General features: G+C 42.3%; 1 protein-coding gene across 6 annotated transcripts in view; it reads right to left on the bottom strand.

Moving 5' to 3' along the window:
* Nucleotides 1-26,770, bottom strand: part of MLPH (melanophilin) — a 117,451-nt gene that overhangs the window by 10,019 nt on the left and 80,662 nt on the right. For 3 of the 6 annotated variants that reach the window (XM_068245334.1, XM_068245338.1, XM_068245333.1), the window contains 6 exons: nt 19,512-19,595; nt 19,259-19,429; nt 9,284-9,460; nt 6,206-6,361; nt 6,014-6,106; nt 2,152-2,244 (listed from right to left, as the gene is read on the bottom strand). In XM_068245334.1, the coding sequence (XP_068101435.1) occupies nt 2,152-2,244; nt 6,014-6,106; nt 6,206-6,361; nt 9,284-9,460; nt 19,259-19,429; nt 19,512-19,595 (774 nt within the window). The remainder of the gene's footprint in view (nt 1-2,151; nt 2,245-6,013; nt 6,107-6,205; nt 6,362-9,283; nt 9,461-19,258; nt 19,430-19,511; nt 19,596-26,770) is intronic. The other 3 variants (XM_068245336.1, XM_068245337.1, XM_068245339.1) reach the window with 3 other exon arrangements.

The following is a 26,770-nucleotide window of genomic DNA, read 5'->3' as shown; positions in this document are numbered from 1 at the left end:
CAAATAAAACACCTTTTTACTGATAAAAAGCTATTTTGCCAAATTTTTAGGTTGCTTTTGGATGTTTTTTTATATACGAATGTTAATCAGGTCACCTCTCAGTCTCCTTTCTGCCAAGCTAAATAAGCCCCTGCGGTTTTCTGGCCTGAGCTTGGCTCGGTGTGACTGCCAGAAGGGTTAAAGGTTAAAAATCTACATTTAAAGTTTTGATGGGCTCAAGGAAATCATGTTTATTTTGTTCAGACAGATCTTTCAATATTGAACTGTTTGTTCGCTCCATTGCACTCATGTGTTTTTCTCAGCCACACAGGAGTTTTATAACCTCTTTCTAGTTAACAGTGAGAGTTACACTGTTCTGATTGCAGAGAATCTGTCATTTATAGCACCGGATTCGTAACCCTTACAGAGAGAATGAAGGGACACTAGTTCTATATAGGATTGGGACTGAACATACACATGTGCAGGGACAGATTTACCATAAGGCACTGTAGGCATGTGCCTACAGGCACCTGATGATGGAAAGGCAGCTCACTCCCCTTCCAGAGTGCCTCCCTCCCTCGTTCCCTATGGAGAGTCCTGATGAGAGGTTACTCACCCTGCTCTCGACATTCCACTGACAAGATCTAGCACTAACTACTTAATATTGAGGTTCCTCTAGTTACCTAATACTTGGGGCACCTCTAGCTACATAATATTGAGGGTACTTCTGGCTACCTAATACTAAGTGGCACCTATGGCTACCTACGCTGGACAGGGAAGTAAGGGAGATGTGACAGCTGGGCCAGCCAGCACACTTGCAGTGCAGTTTTGTGGGGGTTTGTAGATTAATGGAGGGCGAAGTCTAAGGTGCCAGGACATCTGTGCCTATAGACTCCTGTGAGGTAAGTCCGGGCCTGCACATTTGTATCTCATGTCACATGTCACTTCAGGGTCCCTTAACGATGTTCGCTGACAATTTCCACCTCGATCACCTTTTCCTCCTTTCCTTCATTTATGGTGCCTTGCATGGCCACCAAGGTTGCACATGTCAAAAGCTTGCCTTGACTATAACATATACGCTATATACTTCACATATATCAACCTATATTCACAGAGCCAGTCTTTGGATGGATTCTGTTGGGCTGCAGGAAACCTGAAGTGAGGAAGGTGTCTTCAAAGGCTTTCTTCTGAAAAATATTACTTGCAGTAGTACTGATCCTACTGCCCAGAACCTCATGAAATATACATGAGCGTCTAAAATGCTACTACCTAATTTATTTATTTTTTAATATGTTCTTTGCTGTGCTTGCTGTTTGCAGATGGGGTTTTTTTTGGGTGTTGCAGGCACCCAAAATATGTGTAATCTGGAGTGGGTTACTAAACAGTAAAGTTTTGAAAAGAGGTATATTACCTCCTAGGATGACTCAAGCAAGAAACAAGAATTAGGAAAATGAATCTTTAATATTCAAAAAAATGTCTATAACTTTTTTTTTAGTATTAAAGATTCCTTTTCCTAATACTTGTTTGAGTCATCGTAAGAGGTAAGGTACTTCTTTTCAAAACACATTTTTCCTGTTTAGTAACCCACTCCAGATTATGCATATCTTTGGGCAACTCCCCAACAACCAAAACCCTTTGTCTTCGTCAACTCTTTGGAGGTATTCATCTGCACTATTTGTGGATGTCCACAAGTAGGAAGGAGCCAAGGAGGAGAGTAACCATCCGGACCCAGGAGGATCTGATATACCGCATGGGAACGGTTACATTCCCATATGTGCATACGGTGGTTGCAGGATTGCAACCCACTTTTGTATTTACTACTCATGATTCTCAGTTCTATTCCTGATCTAACGATACTACACCATTAGGCTCCTGGTTTCCTTCATTCCTTAGGCTCTACAATTCCCTACCACTAGAGATAGAGGAATTGGCAGGACCTGATCCATAGCTACATGCTTACAGATGCATTTGTGTAATAGAAATGCCTGGTCATTAGTGGTGTGGAGGCTGGACAGAGTGGTCTTCTTCACTCTTAAACAGACTCAGATTAAAGAGTAATATCTGAAATGTATAATTCACTGTAAAACATGCAGAGGGCATAGTCAGCAGCATACCATAATAATCAAACACACAGACCTTGACAATGCTAGTATTTGTACAGCATTTGCTAACCTTTAGTTCACTGGGTGTTGATGTCATACTATATGATTCTGGAGATGAAGGTAAATAGGGTTCTGTACTACGAGATAAAGCGGAGGCAGTAACCTGAAATATAGAATATAAAAAAACCCATTATATTTGTACTGTACATTTTGAAAATCTAGTCTATCCAAAGTATTTGCATTAGACAGGAAAATGACATAAGGCAAGGTACCGCAAACTCCGGTCAACGGGATCCAACTATCTGGTCTTCCCTAGATTCCACCTTAAAACCTTTGGAATTTTAGCCTTCTTTCATGATGCTCATCCCTACCACACTCAAATAATGACTACTGAATCCGTGCAGGATAGGTCGAACTTTTATGTCTGGGACAGAAACTTTCCTGCCACCAGTTAGTGAATCCTAGGCGCTTTAAACCCTATGAGCAGAAGATTAACTGATGAGTTGGCAACCAAATGCACTGCAGGGCCACAGTGTATAGTTGTAATGCCTGTGGTGTGCACTCATGGAACAAGACAGTCCATATACCATAAGTTGAGAAAAGCAAGCGAGGCACCAATCCACTGCTTCAGAGACTTTAATTTGCAACACACACCAGCACAGATAGTACAGCAATCAGCAATAAGATACCGGCCTGAAAGCCGTTGCATGGAAAATTCCACATCCTTAGAGACTGCTGTTATCAGTATTATCTATGAAATGGCTATCAGGCCGGTATGTTATTACTGATTTCTGCACTCTCTGTGCTGTTGTGTGTTGCCCATTAAAGTTTCCAAAGCAGCGGATTGGTGCCTCCTTTGCTTCTGTCATCTTATACACTTGAAGCCTGTATGACAAAAGCATGTTGTAGACATTGTTGCTGCATACCTGGAGATGTTTAGACAGGGATGAGAATGTGAAGGGGAGAAAAGGAGCCATAGTAAGCATGACTATGTCTCACAGCTTTCTACTGTTCCTCCATGGTGTGTTGCAGCTTTTTATTGCCTGTAATAAAATGTATTCGTTTTCTAGTTTCCTGTTACAAATATGGCAAGACCACTGGCAGTAGGAGAATGCACCTAATGGCAGTGCAATTGAATGGATGAGCTACCATTTGTAAAGTGTTTTTCTTATATGTCTCCAGCATAGGCAGCTAAAGATAGCAACGGCCACATAGAAAGCACTTAGCAAGCTGCCCTGGTCAGTATAACTCCCCCCCCCCCCCTTAGGAAGTGTGACCAGTATAGACATCCTACTCCTCCTGTAGCAAGTAAGTGTGGCCAGTATAGACAACCTACTCTTCCCATAGCAAGCGTGGCCAGTATAGACATCCTACTCCTCCTGTAGCAAGCGTGACCAGTATAGACATCCTACTCCTCCCGTAGCAAGTAAGTGTGGCCAGTATAGATATCCTACTCCTCCCATAGCAAATGTGGCCAGTATACACATCCTACTCCTCCCGTAGCAAGCGTGGCCAATATAGACATCCTACTCCTCCTGTAGCAAGTATGGGCAGTATAGACATCCTACTCCCCCCGTAGCAAGCGTGGCCAGTATAGACATCCTACTCCTCCTGTAGCAAGCGTGGCCAATATAGACATCCTACTCCTCCTGTAGCAAGTATGGGCAGTATAGACATCCTACTCCCCCCGTAGCAAGCGTGGCCAGTATAGACATCCTACTCCCCCCGTAGCAAGCGTGGCCAGTATAGACATCCTACTCCTCCTGTAGCAAGCATGGCCAATATAGACATCCTACTCCTCCCGTACCAAGTATGGCCAGTATAGACATCCTACTCATCCTGTAGCAAGTATGGCCAGTATAGACATCCTACTCCTCCTGTAGCAAGTGTGGCCAGAATAGACATCCTACTCCTCCCGTACCAAGTGTGGCCAGTATAGACATCCTACTCCTCCCACAGCAAGTGTGGCCATTATAGACATCCTACTCTTCCCGTAGCAATTGTGGGCAGTATAGACATCCTACTCCTCCCGTAGCAAGTGTGGCCAGTATAGACATCCTACTCCTCCCGTAGCAAGTGTGGGCAGTATAGATATCCTACTCCTCCCGCAGCAAGTGTGGGCAGTATAGACCTCCTACTCCTCCCGTAGCAAGTAAGTGTGGCCAGTATAGACATCCTACTCCTCCCACAGCAAGTGTGGCCAGTATAGACATCCTGCTCCTTCCACAGCAAGTGTGGGCAGTATACACATCCTACTCCTCCCACAGCAAGTGTGGCCAATATCGACATCCTACTCCTCCCATAGCAAGTGTGGCCAGTATAGACATCCTACTCCTCCCACAGCAAGTGTGGCCAATATAGACATCCTACTCCTCCCATAGCAAGTGTGGCCAGTATAGACATCCTACTCCTCCCACAGCAAGTGTGGGCAGTATAGACATCCTACTCCTTCCATAGCAAGCGTGGCCAGTATAGACATCCTACTCCTCCCACAGCAAGTGTGGCCAGTATAGACATCCTACTCCTCCCACAGCAAGTGTGGCCAATATAGACATCCTACTCCTCCCACAGCAAGTGTGGCCAGTATAGACATCCTACTCCTCCCACAGCAAGTGTGGCCAGTATAGACATCCTGCTCCTTCCACAGAAAGTGTGGGCAGTATACACATCCTACTCCTCCCACAGCAAGTGTGGCCAATATAGACATCCTACTCCTCCCGTAGCAAGTGTGGCCAGTATAGACATCCTACTCCTCCCACAGCAAGTGTGGCAGTATAGACATCCTACTCCTCCCATAGCAAGCGTGGCCAGTATAGACATCCTACTCCTCCCACAGCAAGTGTGGCCAGTATAGACATCCTACTCCTCCCACAGCAAGTGTGGCCAATATAGACATCCTACTCCTCCCACAGCAAGTGTGGCCAGTATAGACATCCTACTCCTCTCACAGCAAGTGTAGCCAGTAGACCACCCCTCTCCACCCCCCATATCAAATGCGGTTAATAAAACAACCTCCATTCTAGCAAGTGACCCTACCAGGCACCCTCTACCCATATTATACGATAGCACAGTGGAGAAGTGTAAAATTTTGCACTATGAACAGAGCTACGGAAGATGTCAGCACTATAAAAATAAAAAATAATATTTTACCTACTTCCAGGGTAAGTTAGCCTGCCCTACTGTTTTCTACACCCATGTGCTGTACAGTGTACCTCCATGGGTTTCCTACACTGTGTGGCTGTAGTGAAAAGGAAAGCAGACAGAGGGCTGGTGCACACCAGAGCGGTTCTGGAGCGGTTTTTAAAACGCTTGCAGGGGGAAAACCGCTTGGCTAATGAAAGTGAATGGGATGGTGAACACCAGAGTGGGGCGTTTTTTCCACAAACGCAAACTCGGGGGCTGCAGCATTTTTTAGATTTCTGAGGCGTTTCTGCCTCAATGTTAAAGTATAGGAAAGTGGAAAACCGGTCTGAAAAACGCTAGATCAGAGCGGTTTTCCAGGCGTTTTTGTTACAGAAGCTGTTCAGTAACAGCTTTATTATAATAATATTTGAAATGTGCTACACAAAAACTCTCCAAAAAACGCCTAGAATTGCTCTGAAATCTGCCTCAAAAACCTCTAGCGTTTTGCAGATCTGCTATAGGTTTTTGGTGTGCACTGGGCCAGACTCAGCACTAAAGTATGTAAAACTCTGCAGTGCTGCTCTGAAAGTTAAGGTAGAGGGGAGCCACAGTGGAAGCTGAAGGTTCGAAGTGGGATTAAGGAAGGGTGAATAAAGCCTCCACGGTTTCGTGGCCACCCTACCTTCCTCCATGGCCACAGGGGCTATTTTTGTGCCCGTGTTCTATATTATTTTGATATAAAGTTGTTGTTGTTCAGTTTAGTGGAGGCAGCTGTGACAGTCTTTGTGTACGTGTCTTTGATATCTTACCCGTGGGCTGGACTTCCTTTTGGGCTTTTCTGAAGGGGAAACTGTGAGTCCTGCCGCACTGAGAGCTGCTATCCTGGATTCAATATCGGACACCTAAATAAAGAAACCACAAATGTTTACAGGCAGAAAGTGGGCAGGTGGAGGTCAAAAGATGGTAAAGCTTTCTCAGTAAACCAGTGCTTTGAGCCACACCTCACTCTCAGTTTGCTGTACTTGTGCCATAGCAGAGGCCACGGTTACTTCCAATTCTGAGAGTTCTGAATCGGTGGTCCCACTATTCCGGGCTCTCTCCTCCAGCTCTTGCAGATTCTTCTCTAAACCGTATGCTTTATCTGCTGCCATGTACACCTGAAACAAGAAGAAAGAGACGAGGAACAGGCATTAAATAGATTTTAGTTTTCCTGGTGAACCACTACATTGTATATGGTAAAATGAAAGCGTGCATGGTGAAATAATACGCATCATAAATAATATGTATACTGTATACATTATATACAGTACCACTTTATCTCTGGATGGCAGTGGCAACATCTACACTATTGACCTTTAGTTTGGGTCATCCATGGTCTGTATCTCTAGGGTAGTGAAGTGCTCTTACCCAAGGGTGCTCTAGGCTGCACCACAACCAGCTCTCTTTATGGAAACACTATTGCATAATATGTTAGCACTGTTAGTAAAATTCTCCATAAACTATATGCCAAGGTTAACTAGAACTGAAACTAAAGACATGGGACAGTGACTCTAGTAAAATATAATCAATTGATATTGAACTGAAGTTGACCTGCACTCAATTTCCTGGAAGATTGAGGCAGAATAAAACTCAAAGTTGGCATTTTACAGCTGCATATTTTCAGATGTAAGAGATTACTTTTTAATTCCAAGTCCTACATTTCAGGATAGCTTAATCTGGACTTTGTGCATTTTTTGCTGTTGTCATAGGTATATAAGGTGTTTGTCATTAGAACCTACATGTATTACATTTTTTGGCCCTCCCACTAAAAACTAACTATAAGGAGGCCTCCTTAAAAATCCTTGTTATACTCGTACAGACCACCAATGTTCCAGTAATGTGACCAAGCTGGGACTTCTGACCAGAACTCTGTTGGCTTTTGAAGAAGGACCACCACATCAACACTGTGGTTTGGCACCCCACTGTCCCTTTCAGGAAGGGGAATGATGATAACACCAACCAACTCTTTCCTGGCTGCCAATACAAGGAACACTTGGCTATTAAGCCACTGACCTCCTCCCCCCAGTCTATCAGTGGGGTGGGGGGAGTTCCTTTACCATGGCATGTGAAGCAGAGACACAGTGAATACTAGTGCTGGTGTTGGATTAGTGTGGAGGTTCCTGGAATGAGGAGTGGAGGTAGGTGGGGGTTAGGTTATGGGAGAGGGTAGTGTTCAGACAGATGGTTGGACCTAAATAGGTGAGAAAGATTGTCATAGTTTGCTCGATGCATGGTGTCAATTGTTAGGTTAATGAATGGGAGTAAGAAGGATTACATAGAAAAAGAGTGGGCAATGGCTTTAAAGTAGTTCAGGGCGCAACACATAAAGCACATTAAATGCTTCAAGCTAAAGGGACCAATAAGATGTCAGTTTACTGTAAAGAAGTTATTGAGACATTTGATTGGTTACTATGAATTGCGGATTTTGTATTGTGGTCGGATCTTTTTTTATGTTGAGCACCGTTTTAACACATATAGGGCCATAATATATGCAATTCACTTTTTCACCTGAGATTTCTCCTAGGAGATAATTTTTCATCTTCAAATTAAAATAACTTTCCAGCACTTTTCAACTAAAAAAGTACCAAAACGTAGGTGAAAAAGTTCTATCAAAATTGTTTTTTTGTATTTTCTTGCTTTCTGATGGCTTAAAAGGCATTTTATTGACACGTTTAAAATTATCACCTAGGAGAAAACTATGGAGAAAAAGTGAATTGCATATGGCACTATGGGCCCATATGCAAATAACTTTCTCTCCCGACCTTTCTCCTAGGTGATATTTTCAAACCTTATCATAAAATGCCTTTTAAACCACCAAAAAGCAAAAAAATACTCAAAATAATTTTGATAGAACTTTTTCACTAACTTTGAGTACTTTTTAAATGGTAAAATGCTTAAAAGTTATTTGAAAGAGAATATAAAAATGATCTCCTAGGAGAAATCTCATGAGAAAAAGTGGCAATGTTATAAAGGAAAAAAAAGCTATATAACTGATAATAAAAATACGAGACTCTTTTCCATGCTACTAATGTTCTATTCATTATCCATATTACGCACACAATTCATTATATCATAATTCTTTTTTTTTACTTCAGGTTTGCTTTAAAGATGAAAAATAAAGGCATAAAAATGCATTAATACCAACAATCTCTAAAGTTTGGGCTTTAATATGTACACGAGAATATCTTTATCTCTTCATATCCCTAAATTGACCATTATTATGTGTTAGGAGCCTTAGAAAAGTAAGATAGTTATTATGGCCACCTTGTATGACTATATTTCTAGGCCCTTATTTAATTATTTTTTTTCTACTAAGTTTTCTCCTAGAAGATCATTCTTCATCTTATCCTGTTTAAAATAACTTTTCAGCACCATGCAATTGAAAAAGTGCCAAAAAGTAGGTGACAAGGTGCTGCCAAAATTATTCTGAGTATTTTCTTGCTGGTTGGTGGCTTAAAGAGAAACGGAAGCGAAAAAAAAAATATGATATAATGAATTGGTTGTGTAGTAGAGCTAAGAAATAAAGCATAAGGAGCAGAGACATAAGTCTAACATTTGTTTCCAGTACAGGAAGAGTTAAGAAACTCCAGTTATCTATGCAAATAGCCATTGAGCTCTGACTTTGAAAGTCATAGAGAGCTCTGACTTCGGATTAGGCTATCTCAGCTGTATTGTGTTTTTCTTTTGCAGAAAACAGTTCAGGACAGGTCAAAAGTTCACTGCCTGTTCTGCAAAAACTTTTAGAATGCTGAGTAATGTGTAAACTGCAAGTATTAGAGAATGATGCAATGTTATAAAAAAAGCTGTATAACTGAAAATAAAAATCTGAGAATATTTTTTTTGCTACCAATGTTCTAGTAATTACCGCTACTACACAACCAATTCATGATATCATAATTTTTTTTTTGCCTAAGTGTCTCTTTAAAAGGCATGTTATTGACTAGGTGTGAAAATATCTTCAAGGAGAACATTTGGAGAAACAGTAAATTGAATAAGGTCCCAAGTCTTTCCACAATGTATTATCTTTACATTTTTCTTACATTTTGCTCTAAGTTCTCGAATTCCATCTGTGCCTTGCTGTGGTCTCCTGGCTTGCTGCAAGGTATTGTCAGCTGCTGACTTTTAACCCCTAGGACCTCTTGAATGGCTCTTTCGGTGGCATTTATAGTCCTCAGTGTTTTGGACGTGATGTCACAGAGAGCATTAGCCGCTGTTCTCTGCAGATGGGAGAAGTTGCTGTCCAATCAAAATTTCTTCTGGCGGTTTAGATCTAGATGCTATCAGTAGTTTTCAGTTGCACATGTCATACTTTTTCTAATGCTAGCCATACACAGTAGATGTAGGGCATGAAATGAAGTCTTGTGGAACATATGATTGTTTGTCCACTGTCAAATGTATGTTAAGTCTAATGACTGTTTGTGACCATTTGTGTTAATTGTTCATCCTTGGTATGAGGAATGTATCAAGTTTGAAAACTTTTGATATACTGTAAGCTGTTATTAGGAAGCATTTGTCTGTTGACTTTGGCAGACAACAACATAGTGTGCATGTGTGCAAGCATTCAGTAGTGAAGGACAACTGAAAGAAAGTTATGATGTTTTTCAGCTATCGATGTCCCCAAACATGCAACACATGAATATACGGCTATTGGAATGGTCATTCATCGAACAATCTGATTACTTCCATATTTACAGAGTACAATGACTTGTTAGATTTGTCCACTGTGTATGGCCATCATTACATTTTAAAGCATTTCTTTACACAAAGTTGTCCAAAAGAATAATTTGTAGGACACAAGCATTGTTGGGTTTACATCTTGGTTAATGTTAGCTAAGTCAATGATACATTTACCTTAAGCCCTGAACACATGCTGAATGAATGACACCTGTAACAATCATTATTCAGTCGTTAGGGTGAATTTTTGTGAGACAAGCACTGTGTAGGTACCTGAGCCGGGTGTACTGTGAATGGAAAAGGGAAGAGAGAATGATAGGGCCACACACAAGCGAGTGGCTTCCAACGATAGGGTAAGTACCAGCTTGATTGGCTCATTCCTCACTTTAATGTTCATCAAGGGCTGGGTCACAAACCGATGTTGATGGCAGCTGTATGTATGCTAGATTCTCGGCCAAGATGGTGTGGAATGACAGTCTCAACTGGAGATTATCCAGCATGTGTCTATCTGTTTATGTAATTCAGATTCAATTAAAGTAATCTAATTACAACAAATTAAAAAGTTTATTCCCTCTTCAGCTTCCAATTCCTCAACAATGACACAGGCTCAGCAAATACATACTATATATGGCAGCAATATTCTTATTCAGAGTTGAAAGAGATCATCATGAAAATATAATTTATTATTACCAATACAGTATGGACTCTACTGATTTATGAGCGTAGGTCAATTTCATGAGATTGGGGTCGCAGTGTGGAGAGGTGTGGGTGCACTGCATTTAAAGTAAAGTTCTGGCTAGCTGCTTTGAAAATTGGATTTGTCCAATTACAGTGGGTAATTACTCAACTATATGAATGGGGTTTAAAGGGAACCTGAAGCGAGTACAAATATTTAAAATAAACACATGACATAGCTGCAAAATAATATTACATACTAACCTCACTGTCAGTTCCTCTCAGAAGCTCACCATTTTCTTCTTACAGTGATCCATTCCAGTTCTGACAAGATTTTGTCAGAACTCAAATAGACCAGTTGCTGTCAGTTACATATCAGCAGTTGTCAGTTACAACTGAATGTGCAAGGTAATGTCTATGTTTCCCTATGGCTCAAGTGGGCGATATTACAGTTTAACAGTGTGCTGACCAGGAAGTTGTTACGAGGTAATGGCCATTTTTAAAATGGAGGACGGAGAATTCCATTGATCACAGTGGACAAATGGGACACAGGAGAGGAGGAAGAAATAGAGTAGTAGACTACACAGGAGGTAAGTACGACCTGTGTATGGTTATTTTGACTTTTTATTTTCAGTTCAGGTTCTCTTTAAGCCTAAGGCCCCATTTACACTTAATCAGTTTCTCTCAGTTATAACTGAAAGGACAACTGATTTTCAAAGTAATGCCCATGTTTCCCAATGACACAGTTCACACTATACGCGTTTTAACTGAAAGATTTTTCACAATGCACGGCTATGGAGAAGAAGAAAAAATGCGTACCAACTGATTAAGTGTAAATGGGGCATTAAGAATAGAAAGTTCACAGTGTAAGTACATGGGAATATGTTAGGTTTACATAGTTTACACCCACATCAGGTACATTGTAACAAAAGTGGTGACATGCTCAAAATGAACTGAGTAATGCTAGGTTCCCACTTGCAGTGAATAGAAAACGGGATGGTAAGTTTACCTCTATTGCACGTCTGCACTGTCCCTTTTGCATCCGCCTGATTCGATTGTGATCCCTGATACTCTTGCGCTATAGGTGCCTAAAAATATCGGCATTTGGATGCCCAAATTTCAGCTCCGTGGCCCAAACACCGATATTTTACACTGGCGCCTATGGCAGCGCCCAATTAGTCCGATAGCCCTATAAGCCCTTTTTTATTGCTTTGGGCTGCCACGATCAGCTGCATCTGCCAAGCTTAAAACTGTGGGGAGGACTTCAATGCACAATATTTAAGCAGAGATTAAGCAGGGACCGCTTCACATTGTGAAATAACTTATATACAGTGGCTTGCAAAAGTATTCGGCCCCCTTGACGTTTTCCACATTTTGCCATATTACTGCCACAAACATGAATCAATTTTATTGGAATTCCACGTGAAAGACCAATACAAAGTGGTGCACATGTAAGAAGTGGAACAAAAATCATACATGATTCCAAACATTTTTTTTTTACAAATAAATAACTGCACCAAGTTGGGTGTGCGTAATTATTCAACCCCCTTAGGTCTGAGTGCAGTCAGTTGCCCATAGACAATGCCCGATGAGTGCTAATGACTAAATAGAGTGCACCTGTGTGTAATTTAATGTCAGAACAAATACAGCTGCTCTGTGATGGCCTCAGAGGTTGTCTAAGAGAATATTGGGAGCAACAACACCATGAAGTCCAAAGAACACATCAGACAGGTCAGGGATAAAGTTATTGAGAAATTTAAAGCAGGCTTAGGCTACAAAAAGATTTCCAAAGCCTTGAACATCCCACGGAGCACTTTTCAAGCAATCATTCAGAAATGGAAGGCGTATGGCACAACTGTAAACCTACCAAGACAAGGCCATCCACCTAAACTCACAGACCGAACAAGTAGAGTTGAGCTGAAATTTTCGTAATTTCGCATTACTATAATTACGCATGCGAAATTTGCGATTACGATGCGAAATTAGCGTAGCGAAATTGCCATTAAAATCGTAATTGAAAATACCGTAAGCGTAATTTTCAACGCGAAATTTCGCGTTTCGTTCATGCCGTAATTTCGCATTAAACGCTACCGTAATTTCGCGTTAAACCGTAACGCTCCGTATAATATAAAAAAGCCGCCGACTTTAAGGGTTAATAGCAAAGCCCCCTTAAATGCTAAGAGCCTCAAATTTGGAGAATATATTAAGGAGATCAGGAGGAATAAGAGGAAAATTTTTTTTTTCAAAAAGACCTTATAGTTTTTGAGAAAATCGATGTTAAAGTTTCAAAGGAAAAATGTAAACATTTAAAAACCCGCCAACTTTAACGGTTAATAGCAAAGCCTGCTTAAAGTTTAGGAACACCAAATTCCCAGGGTATATTAAGGGGATCAGTGGGAATAAGAGGAAAAATTTTTTTTTCAAAAAGACCTTATAGTTTTTGAGAAAATCGATTTTTAAGTTTCAAGGGCGAAAATGTCTTTTAAATGCGGAAAATGTCAGTTTTTTTTGCACAGGCAACAATAGTGTATTATTTTCATAGATTCCCCCAAGTGGGGAGAGTTTTACTTACTTCGTTCTGAGTGTGGGAAATATAAAAAAAAAACGACGTGGGGTCCCCCCTCCCAGACCTCTTTAACCCCTTGTCCCCCATGCAGGCTGGGATAGCCAGAATGCGGAGCACCGGCCGCGTGGGGCTCCGCACCCTGACTATACCAGCCCGCATGGTCCATGGATTGGGGGGTCTCGGAAGGGGAGGGGCAGCCAAGCTTTCCCCTCCCCCTCCGAGCCCTTGTCCAATCCAAGGACAAGGGGCTCTTCTCCACCTCCGATGGGCGGTGGAGGTGGAGGCCGCGATTTCCTGGGTGGGGGGTTCATGGTGGAATCTGGGAGTCCCCTTTAAAAAGGGGTCCCCCAGATGCCCACCCCCCTCCCAGGAGAAATGAGTATAGAGGTACTTGTAGTACCCCTTACCCATTTCCTTTAAGAGTTAAAAGTAAATAAACACACAAACACATAGAAAAAGTATTTTAATTGAACAAAAAACATAACCACGAAAAAAGTCCTTTAATATTCTTAATTAACCATTAATACTTACCTGTCCCTTTAAATAAATGATCCCATGCAATATCCTCGGAAATGTTCTATCAGTTACAATGTAACAAAGTTATTATGTAACAACTTTGTTACATTGTAACTACGCCGCACCCGACGCCACTCGCCGCTCAGCCGCCGCATACGCGTCCTGCACGGACGCTAAGTCCCCGCAGCTCCCGCTGTCCACCCCGCCCACATCTGTCACCCACATGTCACCCACATGTGGGTGACATGTGGGTGACATGTGGGAGAGGCGGGGAGGGCAGCGGAGCCGGCGGGGACTTAGCGTCCTGCACTGACCCGACAGAGCTCTGAGCTATATAGCTCAGAGCTCTGAGAAGCATCTTTGTATTTGGGCTCCAAGGAGCCCCATTGGTCCTTAGCAGACCAATGGGGTTCCTTCAAATCAGAAGGAACCCCATTGGTCTGCTAAGGACCAATGGGGCTCCTTGGAGCCCAAATACAAAGATGCTTTCGAGAGCTCTGAGCTATAGCTCAGAGCTCTGTCGGGTCCTGCAGCGCAGACGCGGCGGCGGCGGTGAGTGACGTCGGGTGCGGCGTAGTTACAATGTAACAAAGTTGTTATATTGTAATAACTTTGTTACATTGTAACTGATAGAACATTTCCGAGGATATTGCGTGGGATCATTTATTTAAAGGGACAGGTAAGTATTAATGGTTAATTAAGAATATTAAAGGACTTTTTTCGTGGTTATGTTTTTTGTTCAATTAAAATACTTTTTCTATGTGTTTGTGTGTTTATTTACTTTTAACTCTTAAAGGAAATGGGTAAGGGGTACTACAAGTACCTCTATACTCATTTCTCCTGGGAGGGGGGTGGGCATCTGGGGGACCCCTTTTTAAAGGGGACTCCCAGATTCCACCATGAACCCCCCACCCAGGAAATCGCGGCCTCCACCTCCACCGCCCATCGGAGGTGGAGAAGAGCCCCTTGTCCTTGGATTGGACAAGGGCTCGGAGGGGGAGGGGAAAGCTTGGCTGCCCCTCCCCTTCCGAGACCCCCCAATCCATGGACCATGCGGGCTGGTATAGTAAGGGTGCGGAGCCCCACGCGGCCGGTGCTCCGCATTTTGGCTATCCCAGCCTGCATGGGGGACAAGGGGTTAAAGAGGTCTGGGAGGGGGGACCCCACGTCGTTTTTTTTTAATATTTCCCACACTCAGAACGAAGTAAGTAAAACTCTTCCCACTTGGGGGAATCTATGAAAATAATACACTATTGTTACCTGTGCAAAAAAAAACTGACATTTTCCGCATTTAAAAGACATTTTCGCCCTTGAAACTTAAAAATCGATTTTCTCAAAAACTATAAGGTCTTTTTGAAAAAAATTTTTTTCCTCTTATTCCCACTGATCCCCTTAATATACCCTGGGAATTTGGTGTTCCTAAACTTTAAGCAGGCTTTGCTATTAACCGTTAAAGTCGGCGGGTTTTTAAATGTTTACATTTTTCCTTTGAAACTTTAACATCGATTTTCTCAAAAACTATAAGGTCTTTTTGAAAAAAAAAATTTTTCCTCTTATTCCTCCTGATCTCCTTAATATATTCTCCAAATTTGAGGCTCTTAGCATTTAAGGGGGCTTTGCTATTAACCCTTAAAGTCGGCGGCTTTTTTATATTATACGGAGCGTTACGGTTTAACGCGAAATTACGGTAGCGTTTAATGCGAAATTACGGCATGATACGACTGTAATGCGAAAATTACGCTTACGCGAAATTTCGCGAAATCCTTCTTCATTACGATTATGTACTTACGGCCATAATCGTAATTACACTAATTACGCGAAATTTCGCAAAATCGTAATTAGGTCATTACGCTCATCTCTACGAACAAGGAGAGCGCTGATCAGAAATGCAGTCAAGAGGCCCATGGTGACTCTGGACAAGCTGCAGAGATCTACAGCTCAGGTGGGGGAATCTGTCCATAGGACAACTATTAGTTGTGCACTGCACAAAGTTGGCCTTTGCGGAAGAGTAACAAGAAGAAAGCCATTGTTAACAGAAAAGCATAAGAAGTCCCGTTTGCAGTTTGCCACAAGCCATGTGGGGGACACAGCAAACATGTGGAAGAAGGTGCTCTGGCCAGATGAGACCAAAATGGAACTTTTTGGCAAAAATGCAAAACGCTATGTGTGGCGGAAAACTAACACTGCACATCACTCTGAACACACCATCCCCACTGTCAAATATGGTGGTGGCAGCATCATGCTCTGGGGGTGCTTCTCTTCAGCAGGGACAGGGAAGCTGGTCTGAGTTAATAGGAAGATGGATAGAGCCAAATACAGGGCAATCTTGGAAGAAAACCTCTTGGAGTTTGCAAAAGACTTGAGACTGGGGCGGAGGTTCACCTTCCAGCAGGACAACGACCCTAAACATAAAGCCAGGGCAACAATGGAATGGTTTAAATCAAAACATATCCATGTGTTAGAATGGCCCAGTCAAAGTCCAAATCTAAATCCAATCGAGAATGGCAAGACCTGAAAACTGCTGTTCACAAACGCTGTCCATCTAATCTGACTGAGCTGGAGCTGTTTTGCAAAGAAGAATGGGCAAGGATTTCAGTCTCTAGATGTGCAAAGCTGGTAGAGACATACCCGAAAAGACTGGCAGCTGTAATTGCAGCAAAAGGTGGTTCTACAAATTATTGACTCAGGGGGCTAAATAATTACGCACACCCCACTTTGCAGTTTTTTTTTTTAATTGTTTAGAATCATGCATGATTTTCGTTCCACTTCTCCTGTGTACACCACTTTGTATGGGTCTTTCACGTGGAATTCCAATAAAATTGATTCATGTTTGTGGCAGTAATGTGACAAAGTGTGGAAAACGTCAAGGGGGCCGAATACTTTTTCAAGGCACTGTATATCGAGCTTGACTTTCCTACATCTTAAAAATGGTGAGTAATAAAGTACTTGGCATTATTGAATAGGCACCCATTTTAAGTTTTGTAAACATGCTTCAGTATAAGTACACTAACACTGCAAAGTTTGTCAAGTAAATCCATCATTTATTGTAACTCAATAGCATCAAGATAAGAAAAAAGATAGAAACAAACATATTACACTACTTTTTTTTTTTTAACAACAACTAAATAGATCCATTAGTCTGATACAGACGCAGCTATCCCTGACACTCAGCCTTCAAATTATGTGTCATGATAAATGGATGAGAGGGTGCTGCAGATGGGGGGGAACAGAGGATTGGTGGAACAGTAATTGCCAGTGTTGGCACAGCTCCTGGAGAGCTCTCAGCTTTAGTCTTGGAACCCAGCTCAAGAGGCACTTTGATCTTCATGAAACATCGTTAACTGTACTGTACTCACTAGTGGGACAGAAAGCTCCCATTAGCAGGTTATAGCTATAGAGCACTGGAGCAGCCGCATACTGGGCTGTGCTTTCTTTAAACTTCAAAAGATTGACAACCTCAACACCAACAGAAATCTAACATTGAAAAACATAACATCATAGTGTTTGTGTAAATCTACTCAGTATTCCATGTTGTCATTACATATTGTATTTGTAGTATATATCTGGAAATGCATTACCATATCTCCCATACTGCAGTTTATCACGTACTGTAATATGTTTGTCCATTGCTTGTAATCTGCTTTTAAAGATTGCTAAAACAGCATTTTGGCTCATGTATTAGCTTAGTACTGTATCTTAAAGCACACCTGAAGTGAAAGGAATATGGAGGCTGACATTTATTTTCTTCAAACCACTTCCCATCCACATTCACATTATGCTCCTCCCTTTCATTTGCCAATAACTTTGTTTTTACTAATCACACAGAAATGATCTACATATTTTTTTTTGCCACACATTATGCTTTCTTTGGGTGTAACTTTTGCTAAGAATTATTTTATTTTAAATGCATTTTAAAATAAAACTTGCTGCTGTGGATAAAACCCACACATTGTATTTGCCCATTTGTCCTGGTTATTGCACCATTTAAATTGTGGTCTAATACATTGTATGGCGTTAATATTTTATCTGGAAGTATAGGTGCATTCTTTTTTGCTCAGTGATTTTTAATACTATAATACTAATTACAAGTCTTTATTTGCAAAATTAACAGTAATAGGTAACATAAGGTAACTATGTTTTTTGTTTTCAAATGGTGTCTTTTTATTTTTACTTGTCTGTGCTGTGTCCATGCGCAGTAGCAAAAAGCACAGACCCAGCTACATAGAGACAGGCATACACAGGGATACAGGGATTTTATTATAGAGGATAGTGAGCTTGAGCGGTCCCAAATGTAAAACTTGCATTGGGGCCCAAAGCTCCTAAGCTACAACGCTGAGAATAGCTGACAGGCCGTGAGTTCACCACCTGTCAGTTGCCCGTGTGAAAGAAGCTTAAAGGTGGAGTCATTGCTCACAGCAGTCACTCAAAAACCTTATTTCATCAACAGCTGAAACCTAATTGGTTACTCTGGACAACAAAAACAATACAAGGATAGACAGTGTGAATATTAACTTGTAATATTCACACTGTCTGTCCTTGTATTGTTTTTGTTTGTGTTTGTTAAGCAACTGCCAAGACAAATTCCTTGTAGGTGCAAACTTACTTGGCGAAAATAAATTGATTCTGATTCTGATTCTGATTCTTTTCACCTACCTTATTATGTTAGATCCTTTGAGTTTTATGTTTTGATATATACAGTATGTGAAATTCAGGAAACCCGATTAAAAGCTGCAAAGTTTTCTTGTTCTTGGTGCTCCACATGCCCAATTGTAAGTGGCAAATGAGAGAATTATATCTTAAACTGGCTACATTCTAAATAGACCATGTTTGCTTTCCATCTACAGCTCCCCATTTCAGTTCTCACATTTTGAAAGCTACCCACACTTAGGTGATAATTTAGCTGTAAACAAAGCCAGATGTAAGTGTGATGGCCCATACTCACGGGCTACAATTGTCGCCGCAACACGCGCCGAACCGTTGCTCGTCGCTGATGTCGCCAGGCGATTGGCGCGGTCAATCGCCTGGCGACAGTTGCCGCCGCAACTCCGCCGCAACTGTCGCTAGTCCGAGTGAGTATGAGGACTAGCGAAAGCAACAAGCAGGGAATACCTTGCACTTCCGGCGGGGGGAGGATCAACAGCGACAGCTTCCGCTGCATCAGTTGCCAGGTCCCTCCGCCGTGTGTATGCGGAGGGACCTGGCGACGAGCTGTCGCCGGCCTGTTGCGCACACGCTCTTGTGTGCTAGTGACAGGCCAGAAATGTTGCCCGTGAGTATGTAGCATTAGCGCCTGAGTGCAGAGTGAAAGCCCACCACGATTGCGGCCAAACCTCTACAATTCTACACACAGCTATACATGTCAGAGAAGATCTCCTCTACATGGAGGAGGCTGCACATGGAGTGGGAGGGGGCTGCTATATACAAACAGGTCAGCACTGGACATGGAAAGGGGACCACAGAAAGGTTGGCCTAGGGAAGGAAAAAGTATGATTCCAGCCATGATTTTAAGCTCCCAAACATTAAAAAAACGAGGTAATTTTTAACCATAAACAAGTCTCTTCCTTCTTTCTACCCTTAGACTTACATTCTGACTGGAAATCTCATTGGAGGTTTTAATTGTGGATTTGATTTTTGGGCTCTTCTCCTCATCAGATGATCCTCCTTTGTCACTGATGTTACTGGCAAGTTCTCCAATCTTCCTTTTTAATGTTTCCTCCTCCAGGTCAGCATCTGTTTGCACCCCGTGACTTGTTGACTAGAAGAATGAAAAGAGTCCAGTTATAGAATAAATCTTGTCTTCTCCTGTTCTGGAGCTCTTAATAAAGTACTGATATTACCTCATCAGACTGTACAGATATTCTCTGCTCTAGGCGGTTTAACATGCGTTCAATGGCCGACATGCGTTTGGTGAGATCAGAGATCTGCGAAAGAAGAAAGAGCAGCATGTAGAAAAAAGCCCACCACCAGAAGTGTCTATTGCCACTATAATTGCCAGTATCAGGAATAAGCCCACCATCAGAAGCATCTATTACTGCTGTAGATACCAGTATCAGGAAAAAGCCCACCACCAGAATTATCTATTACTACTGTAGATGGCAGTATCAGGAAAAAGCCCACCACCAGAACTGTCTGTTACCAGTACCATTGCCAGTATCAGTATAAAGTCCATTAAAGTGACTGGGAACCGCATTTAAAAAAATGAGACAGATACTTACCCAAGGAGAGAGAAGGCTCTGGGTCCTATAGAACCTTCCGGCTCCTCTCCTGGTCCCGTCGTTCCGGTGCTGGCTCGCCCGGTAGCAGTATTTGACTAATTTAGTCAAATACTGCTTTACCCGGCCGAAGGAGGCTTCAGAAGTCTTCAGGGAGCCCGAGTGCTCCTGAAGAAGGGCGGCCCTGTACTGCGCCTGCACAAGCACGCTCTCTTGCACGCTCACGCCTGTGCAGTATGAAGCCGCACGTCTTTGGGAGGACACGGCTCCCGAAGAATTCCAAATACCCTTTTGGCGGGGGATTGAATTGGGGGGGAGCCAGCACAGGATAGAGGGCACCGGGAGAGGAGATGGAAGGCTCTATATGACCCAGAGCCTTCCCTCTCCTTAGGTAAGTATTTGCTTCATTTTTTTTTAAATGCGGTTCCCATTTACTTTAAGCACCCAGATGATTCTGCAAACAATGAGGTTGATTCACAAAGTTTTTCTCTTGAATTAACTCTTCTTATACAGTAAATTAGCTCAGGATTGATCTCTCCTTATCTGACTTAACTCATAATGTATCTCTCTCTCTGTAGTGATGTTCCCTCCCATTATCCTCCTATTACCTTCTCTTCCCCCACCGTTTCCTCCCATTAAGAGAATAGATTTAAAAGTTGGCAGGTAAGCTTTTTGTCCTTAGACTTGTGCAAAGGGCTAGAGGACATGATCTGCACATGGTGAAAAAAAGTTTCATCAATGTAGGAAAGAGTTATTTACAGTAAAAGTGATTAAAATTTGGAATGTGTTGCCATAGGAACACATTTTCTGGTTGACCTCTATGGACGTACAGTGTGTCTTTTTTCAATCCAACCAACTATGTATGTGGATCCAGCATAAACATACCTCAGTACTTACCTTATCTAGCTGTGCTTCGGTCAGGTATACTTTAACTCATAATTTACTCCTCCTTTGCTTTCTGTATCTGTGTTTATGTTAAATAGCTCTGCTCATGGATGAGGTTAAACAAAAGTAAAGGTGCCCATATACATAACTTTATTGGCAGCATCGATGTCCCACAGATCTGATTATAAGGATGAAATCTGGCTGAGATCAATGCTGCAACGTGGCTGCCTGATCGCCATTTCAATCGATTTCTGGCAAAATCAATCAAAATGATTGATTCTACATGTTCGAAAAGGGCTCAGTCGGTTGTGCCGTGGTATTGGCATTTAATTTTCCGATGACTGGATGACCCATGTGTAATGTGTATCCCCCTGGGCCTGTGGTGAGTGTTGCAGCCTAGTTTTGGCTCACTTGTCTGCTGGCGTGCCTCCTCCTGTACCCCGTGTCTTCTCTCCATTGCGGCCAGAGAGCCTGTACCATTTGACCTGACGGCACATACGGGGTCACGCATGTGTCACTGTGTCACGGGGTACAAGTGACACGGTGGCAATGGAGAGAAGACATGGGACACAGGAGGAGGTGCATCGGCAGACAGGTGAGCCAAAACTACGGTGCAACACTCACCACTGACCGAGGGGGTGCATATTTCATGGGGGAAACCTGGGGACCCAGCAGGCAGAGGTGGCTGCACAGATTCCCAATAGATTTTATGCTGAAATCTGTTGAAGATCTTTGTGCAGATGTGTGGCAACAACAGATTGTGTGCAGATTGGACAGCAGATTTGAACATCAGATAGATCCCTCTCTGATCAAATCTGCAATTCTGCTGAGGGGTCTCATGGTTTGTTGCTGTATCCTGGATCAAACTGACAATGTTTTAACCAGAGCACTGTCAACAATGTGCTCATCTGGATGGGAAGGTAGTGTGCTGTCATTTACTGATTTACAATGATGCACATTTATAATATAATAATATAATAATAATAATAATCTGAACATTTGTATAGCGCTTTTCTCCTGTCGGACTCAAAGCGCTCAAGAGCTGCAGCCACTGGGACGCGCTCAAGAGGCCACCCTGCAATGTTAGGGAGTCTTGCCTTGAACTCCTTACTGAATAGGTACTTGACCTAGCCAGGATTCGAACCCTGGTCTCCCATGTCAAAGGCAGAGCCCTTAACCAGTACTCTATCCAGCCACCTGGATTTGAAGCTCTTGATCACAGGTGTCAAACTCAAGGCCCACGGACTGAATGCGGCCCTCCGTGTCATTTTGTGTGGCCCTAAAGAGCTTCAAATGTTCATCATTGTAAGCAGTAAATGAATGACAGCTTCTTAAAAAATAACTTGACCCATGATTAAGATTCTTTTTTACATTTTGGCCTGTTATGTGATTAATTCCCCTATAAGGTAGCACACAGGACAGTTTCTAGGCTAAATTGCTCACAGGGCAGGGGTGTAAAAATTGCACCCCCCCCCCCCTGGACTCGTGAACCCATACCACACCCCCAGTATAGGTAATCAGGTATGGGTGCCCCCAGAATAGGTAGCCAGGCATAGGTGTCCCCAGTATAGGTAGCTAGCTATAGGTGCTCCTAGTATAGGTTAGCTAGGTATAAGTGCAGCCAGTATAGGTTAGCTAGATATAAGTGCAGCTAGTATAGGTTACCTAGGTATAGGTGCCCCCAGTAAAGGTTAGCTAGGTATAGGTGCAGCCACTATAGGTTAGCTAGGTATAGGTGCCGCCAGTATAGGTTAGCTAGTTATAGGTGCCGCCAGTATAGGTTAGCTAGGTATAAGTGCCACCAGTATAGGTTAGCTAGGTATAGGTGCCTTCAGTATAGGTTAGCTAGGTATAGGTGCCTTCAGTATAGGTAGCTAGGTATAGGTGCAGCCAGTATAGGTTAGCTAAGTATAGGTGCCTTCAGTATAGGTAGCTAGGTATAGGTGCAGCCAGTATAGGTTAGCTAAGTATAGGTGCCTTCAGTATAGGTAGCCAGGTATAGGTGCAGCCAGCATAAGTTAGCTAGATATAGGTGCCCCCCTATAGGTGATGGAGGGGGGAGCAGCGGCCAAACAGAGACTCAGCCGCGGGGAGGGGGCCCGACTTCTCCCTCCCTCTCCCCAGGGCGCCCTTTCGTGCTCCCCCCTGTTTGCAGAGTAAGCACAGCAGGAAGCCTCATATGAGCAACTCACCTCCCTTCCCCTTCCAAGTGCTGCTCCCTAGCCGCTAGTCTTTCGTCTACTCCTTCTGCATAGCCACGTATACACCCTCTACTTCCTGATTAGCAGTAAGTAGAGAGTGTATCAGCGGCTATGCAGACGGCGAGAGAGACCAGTGGCAAGTGAGCAGTGCTTGGAATGGGAAGTGAGGTGAGTTGATCTTACAATGCTTCCCTCTGCGCTTACTCTGCAAAGAGGGGGGAGCACGGAGGGGGGCCCCCAGGGAGAGAAAGGGCGAAGTCGGGCCCCCCTCCCCGCAACTGTGTCTCTGTGTGGCCGCGGCTCCCGCCTCCACCACAGCGCCCCCTCCCCTCACACCGTTCAGGGTTGTTGCACGCCTGAACCCGCCCCTAGAAACTGAGCTGGTAGCGCATAAACAATAAATGGAAAGTCCCGTGGGGTTATAGCTCATCAAAAGGTCCTATTACAACATTAACGATCCTCTATGCACATTGGTCTGTGTTCCATCAACTTCACAATATTCACACCAGTACAAAACCGCCACCACACCCTGTGAGCTAACACTCACCAAATTGTAAGACCTCCACTCAGGTCTAGTAGCACATTTAGGATGCTTTGGGTTGTCCCCCTCCTCCAAGGCTATCACTCTAGTTAAAGCAAGCTTCTCCTCCAAACTACTCTCTTCAAAATCCTGATAAACCTCAAAGAAAAGGCCTTTCATATAAAAAAAAAACATATTATATTTATTGTAATATAAACATTTTTGCTCTTACAAATTCCTCCTCTTTAAAAGCAGCGTGTTTACATTCCAATAAATGTAATACGGTTTTATGCTATGTGAGGCCTTTTCTTTGAGGTTTATCATCTGGGATTATCATCTGCCCCTTCTTTGTTTTTTTGTGACTACGAAGAAGGGGAAGCTCCAACACATGGACAACTTTTCTGTCTAGCATACTCATAAGATGTAGCACTTTTCTCCTATAGATATAATTCCTTATGTGACTCAGTTTAACACTCTGCCCTAGATCATCCAAAGAGGAGTTCTGTGGACAAATAGCACAGGCTTGCATTGTAACCACTTAAGTGGTTACAGACGGTATATCCACGTCCTGCAGGACTTCAGTTCCTGCTCAGGGACGTAGATATTCGTCTGTTTGCGGCGGATGGCCACCGCTCAAACCTGCACTAGCTCCTACATGGGTACTCGCCACCACCCGTTAGAGGGAAGATGATTGAATGGGAACTCACCTTTCCCAGGAGAGGAAGTTAGGATGTGTGCTCCTAATCCATTGATAGGTTTGATGCAATGATTGTGTTTGCATGTTTGCACTATGCATGTTACAGGGCTAGAGTTAGGACACCTATGTTTACCTGGGTACTTCTGCGCAGTATAGGTGACTAAGCATAAGAATGCATTCTTCTGTGAACTAAAACCCTGGCTTTTAATTTAGCTGTAGGGATAACAGTTGTGCCTGGATGAGTAAATCTGTGAATGCATTAGTTTGAACATTTGCATGTGAGTGTGCGAAGGGTTAATTGATTTTTTCTGTTTCTAGCCACACCCCCTTCAGCACCTCCCTTTCCCTAATCATTTATTTAATGTCCTAACTAGAGGCGATGTGCCTGGATATAAGCTTGTTTATTCCATTCACTAATCTAAGTCCATGTGTCAGGAACACGTCCACATGTTACTTCCTATTCACGTACTTATAGTATGCGAATAGGAAATAATCTGCGAGGACATTCTAGTAAAATTAAACCTACAATTATTCATTTTAATAAAAAGAACCCATATATACATTTAAAATGAACTCCTTCCCTCCTACACTCTCATAGTACCCATATAAATTTTATGCATATAATAAAAGACAAATAAAAAAAAAATACATAAAAAGTTACCTTAGGGACTAAACTTTTTTAATATGTATGTCAAAAGAGTATTGTAATGTTATTTATAAAATTATGGGCTTGTAATTAGTGATGAGCGCAAAATTGAAAAAAAAATGCACCTTTATTTCCAAATAAAATATTGGTGCCATACATTGTACTAGGGAAATATTTTAAACACTTTAATAACTGGGACAAATGGGCAAATAAAATGTGTGGGTTTTAATTATGATAGAATGTGTTATTTTAAAACTTTAATGGCCTGAGAAACTGAGAAATAATGATTTTTTTCAATGATTTTTTGTATTTTTCCTGTTAAAATGCATTTAGAATAAAATTATTAGCAAAATGTACCACCCAAAGAAAGCCTAATTGGTGGCAAAAAATAAATAAATACTGTAGATTGTTTCATTGTGATAAGTAGTAATAAAGTTATAGGCGAATGCATGGAAGGAGCGCTTACAGGTGAAAATTGCTCTGATACAGAAGGGGAAAAACCCCTCAGTAGTGAAGTGGTTAAATATATTTATTGCAAAAACTATAGACATGCAATGCACAAACTTAGTACATTGCTAAGTAATGCAAATTTACCATTACAATGGAAGGCTGGACTGAAGATTTAAGCGATCATTCAAAACAGATTGTAAGCAAAGAAAATAAAAGTATTTAAAAATAAATTACAGGTACATTAATATATACATTATATGAATTGTAAGGGACACTTTTCTTGTTCATAAAAACGTGTAATTACATCCAACAATACAGCATTTGGTAGGTGAATCAGTTTACATGTGAAACAATCTTATACTTGGCCGCCAGGTGGCAGCAGAAATTACTTTATGCCAGCTCGTCATCTTCAGCAGTGTTTCTCAACACTACAGTATTACAGCATTTACCCTTTTTTAAAGAAATAAAGAAGTATGTGCAAATGTGGGCTGCATCACCCAAATACTTTCTGCTGCACACATATTAGATAGGTGTACTCCAAAATAATATATAATTGCCCAAGGTAATACATTTTATTGACATATGTGACTGGTGTTATTGAGGTAAGTCACCTGCCCTTTCTCGATTTTAGTGTTTTTAAACTTGTTTTATAAACCTTGGACGCCTTTTCCCTCAATTGTGCTGTTTACACCCACAACTTTCAAATTTGGAGGGGTCCTTCCGAGCCCCACATGGTGGTTAACATTGTGGAGGCAAGCAAGTGTCCTTTTCCAAAGAGAGCGACCGTGTCCAGTCCATTGGAAACCCAGAGTGGAGCCGGGTAAATATCTCCACTTGCCTCAATCAGTCAGTTGCCCCTCATGCAACCCACCTTTGTGTGTAGCACTATACTTTATATTCCTTCAGTTGATCATTACATATTGCGCTATTTGAGCTCCCATTGTCTCTGTTCTTTTTCAAGATGGCAAGACACCCCATACTTTCTACCTTTAAACAGTCATTTATGTTTTAATTAGCTCTAATATGCTTTGAGGCTTGTTTATATATGTGTTTCACTCCCTACCTGGACGATCCAGCTGTAGGTTCGTCTTCTTGTACGGCGTCTACTGTCCCTGGAGCTCAGTGTGGATGCTGTCTCTTGCCTGGTGTACTCCTAAGAACCGTGTGTGCGGCATGTCTCGTACTTCCTATTCTGTGCATTGCTGGGGGTGGATTCACAGCACGGTCATGATGACCATGGATATTCAATCCCTGGTCCAGGATTGTGTTGTGATAGCTGTAGCGCCGGCTTGTTGCTTCACCATTCTAACAGTCTCACCAGTCCTATCAGTTGAGAGTACTGTCAGTCTCATCAGTCCTGTCAGTCTTGCCAGTACTGCCAGTCTCGCCAGTCCAGTCAGTCTCTGTTCTAGTCCAACCTGCCAGCCCTCTCATCTAGTCTGTCCAGCCTATCCGTCCTGCTAGTCCATCCCTCCAGTCTATCCC

Source organism: Hyperolius riggenbachi, chromosome 7 (genome assembly GCF_040937935.1).
Source record: "Hyperolius riggenbachi isolate aHypRig1 chromosome 7, aHypRig1.pri, whole genome shotgun sequence".
Lineage (NCBI taxonomy): Eukaryota > Metazoa > Chordata > Amphibia > Anura > Hyperoliidae > Hyperolius > Hyperolius riggenbachi.
This window is presented reverse-complemented; position numbering and strand designations above follow the sequence as displayed.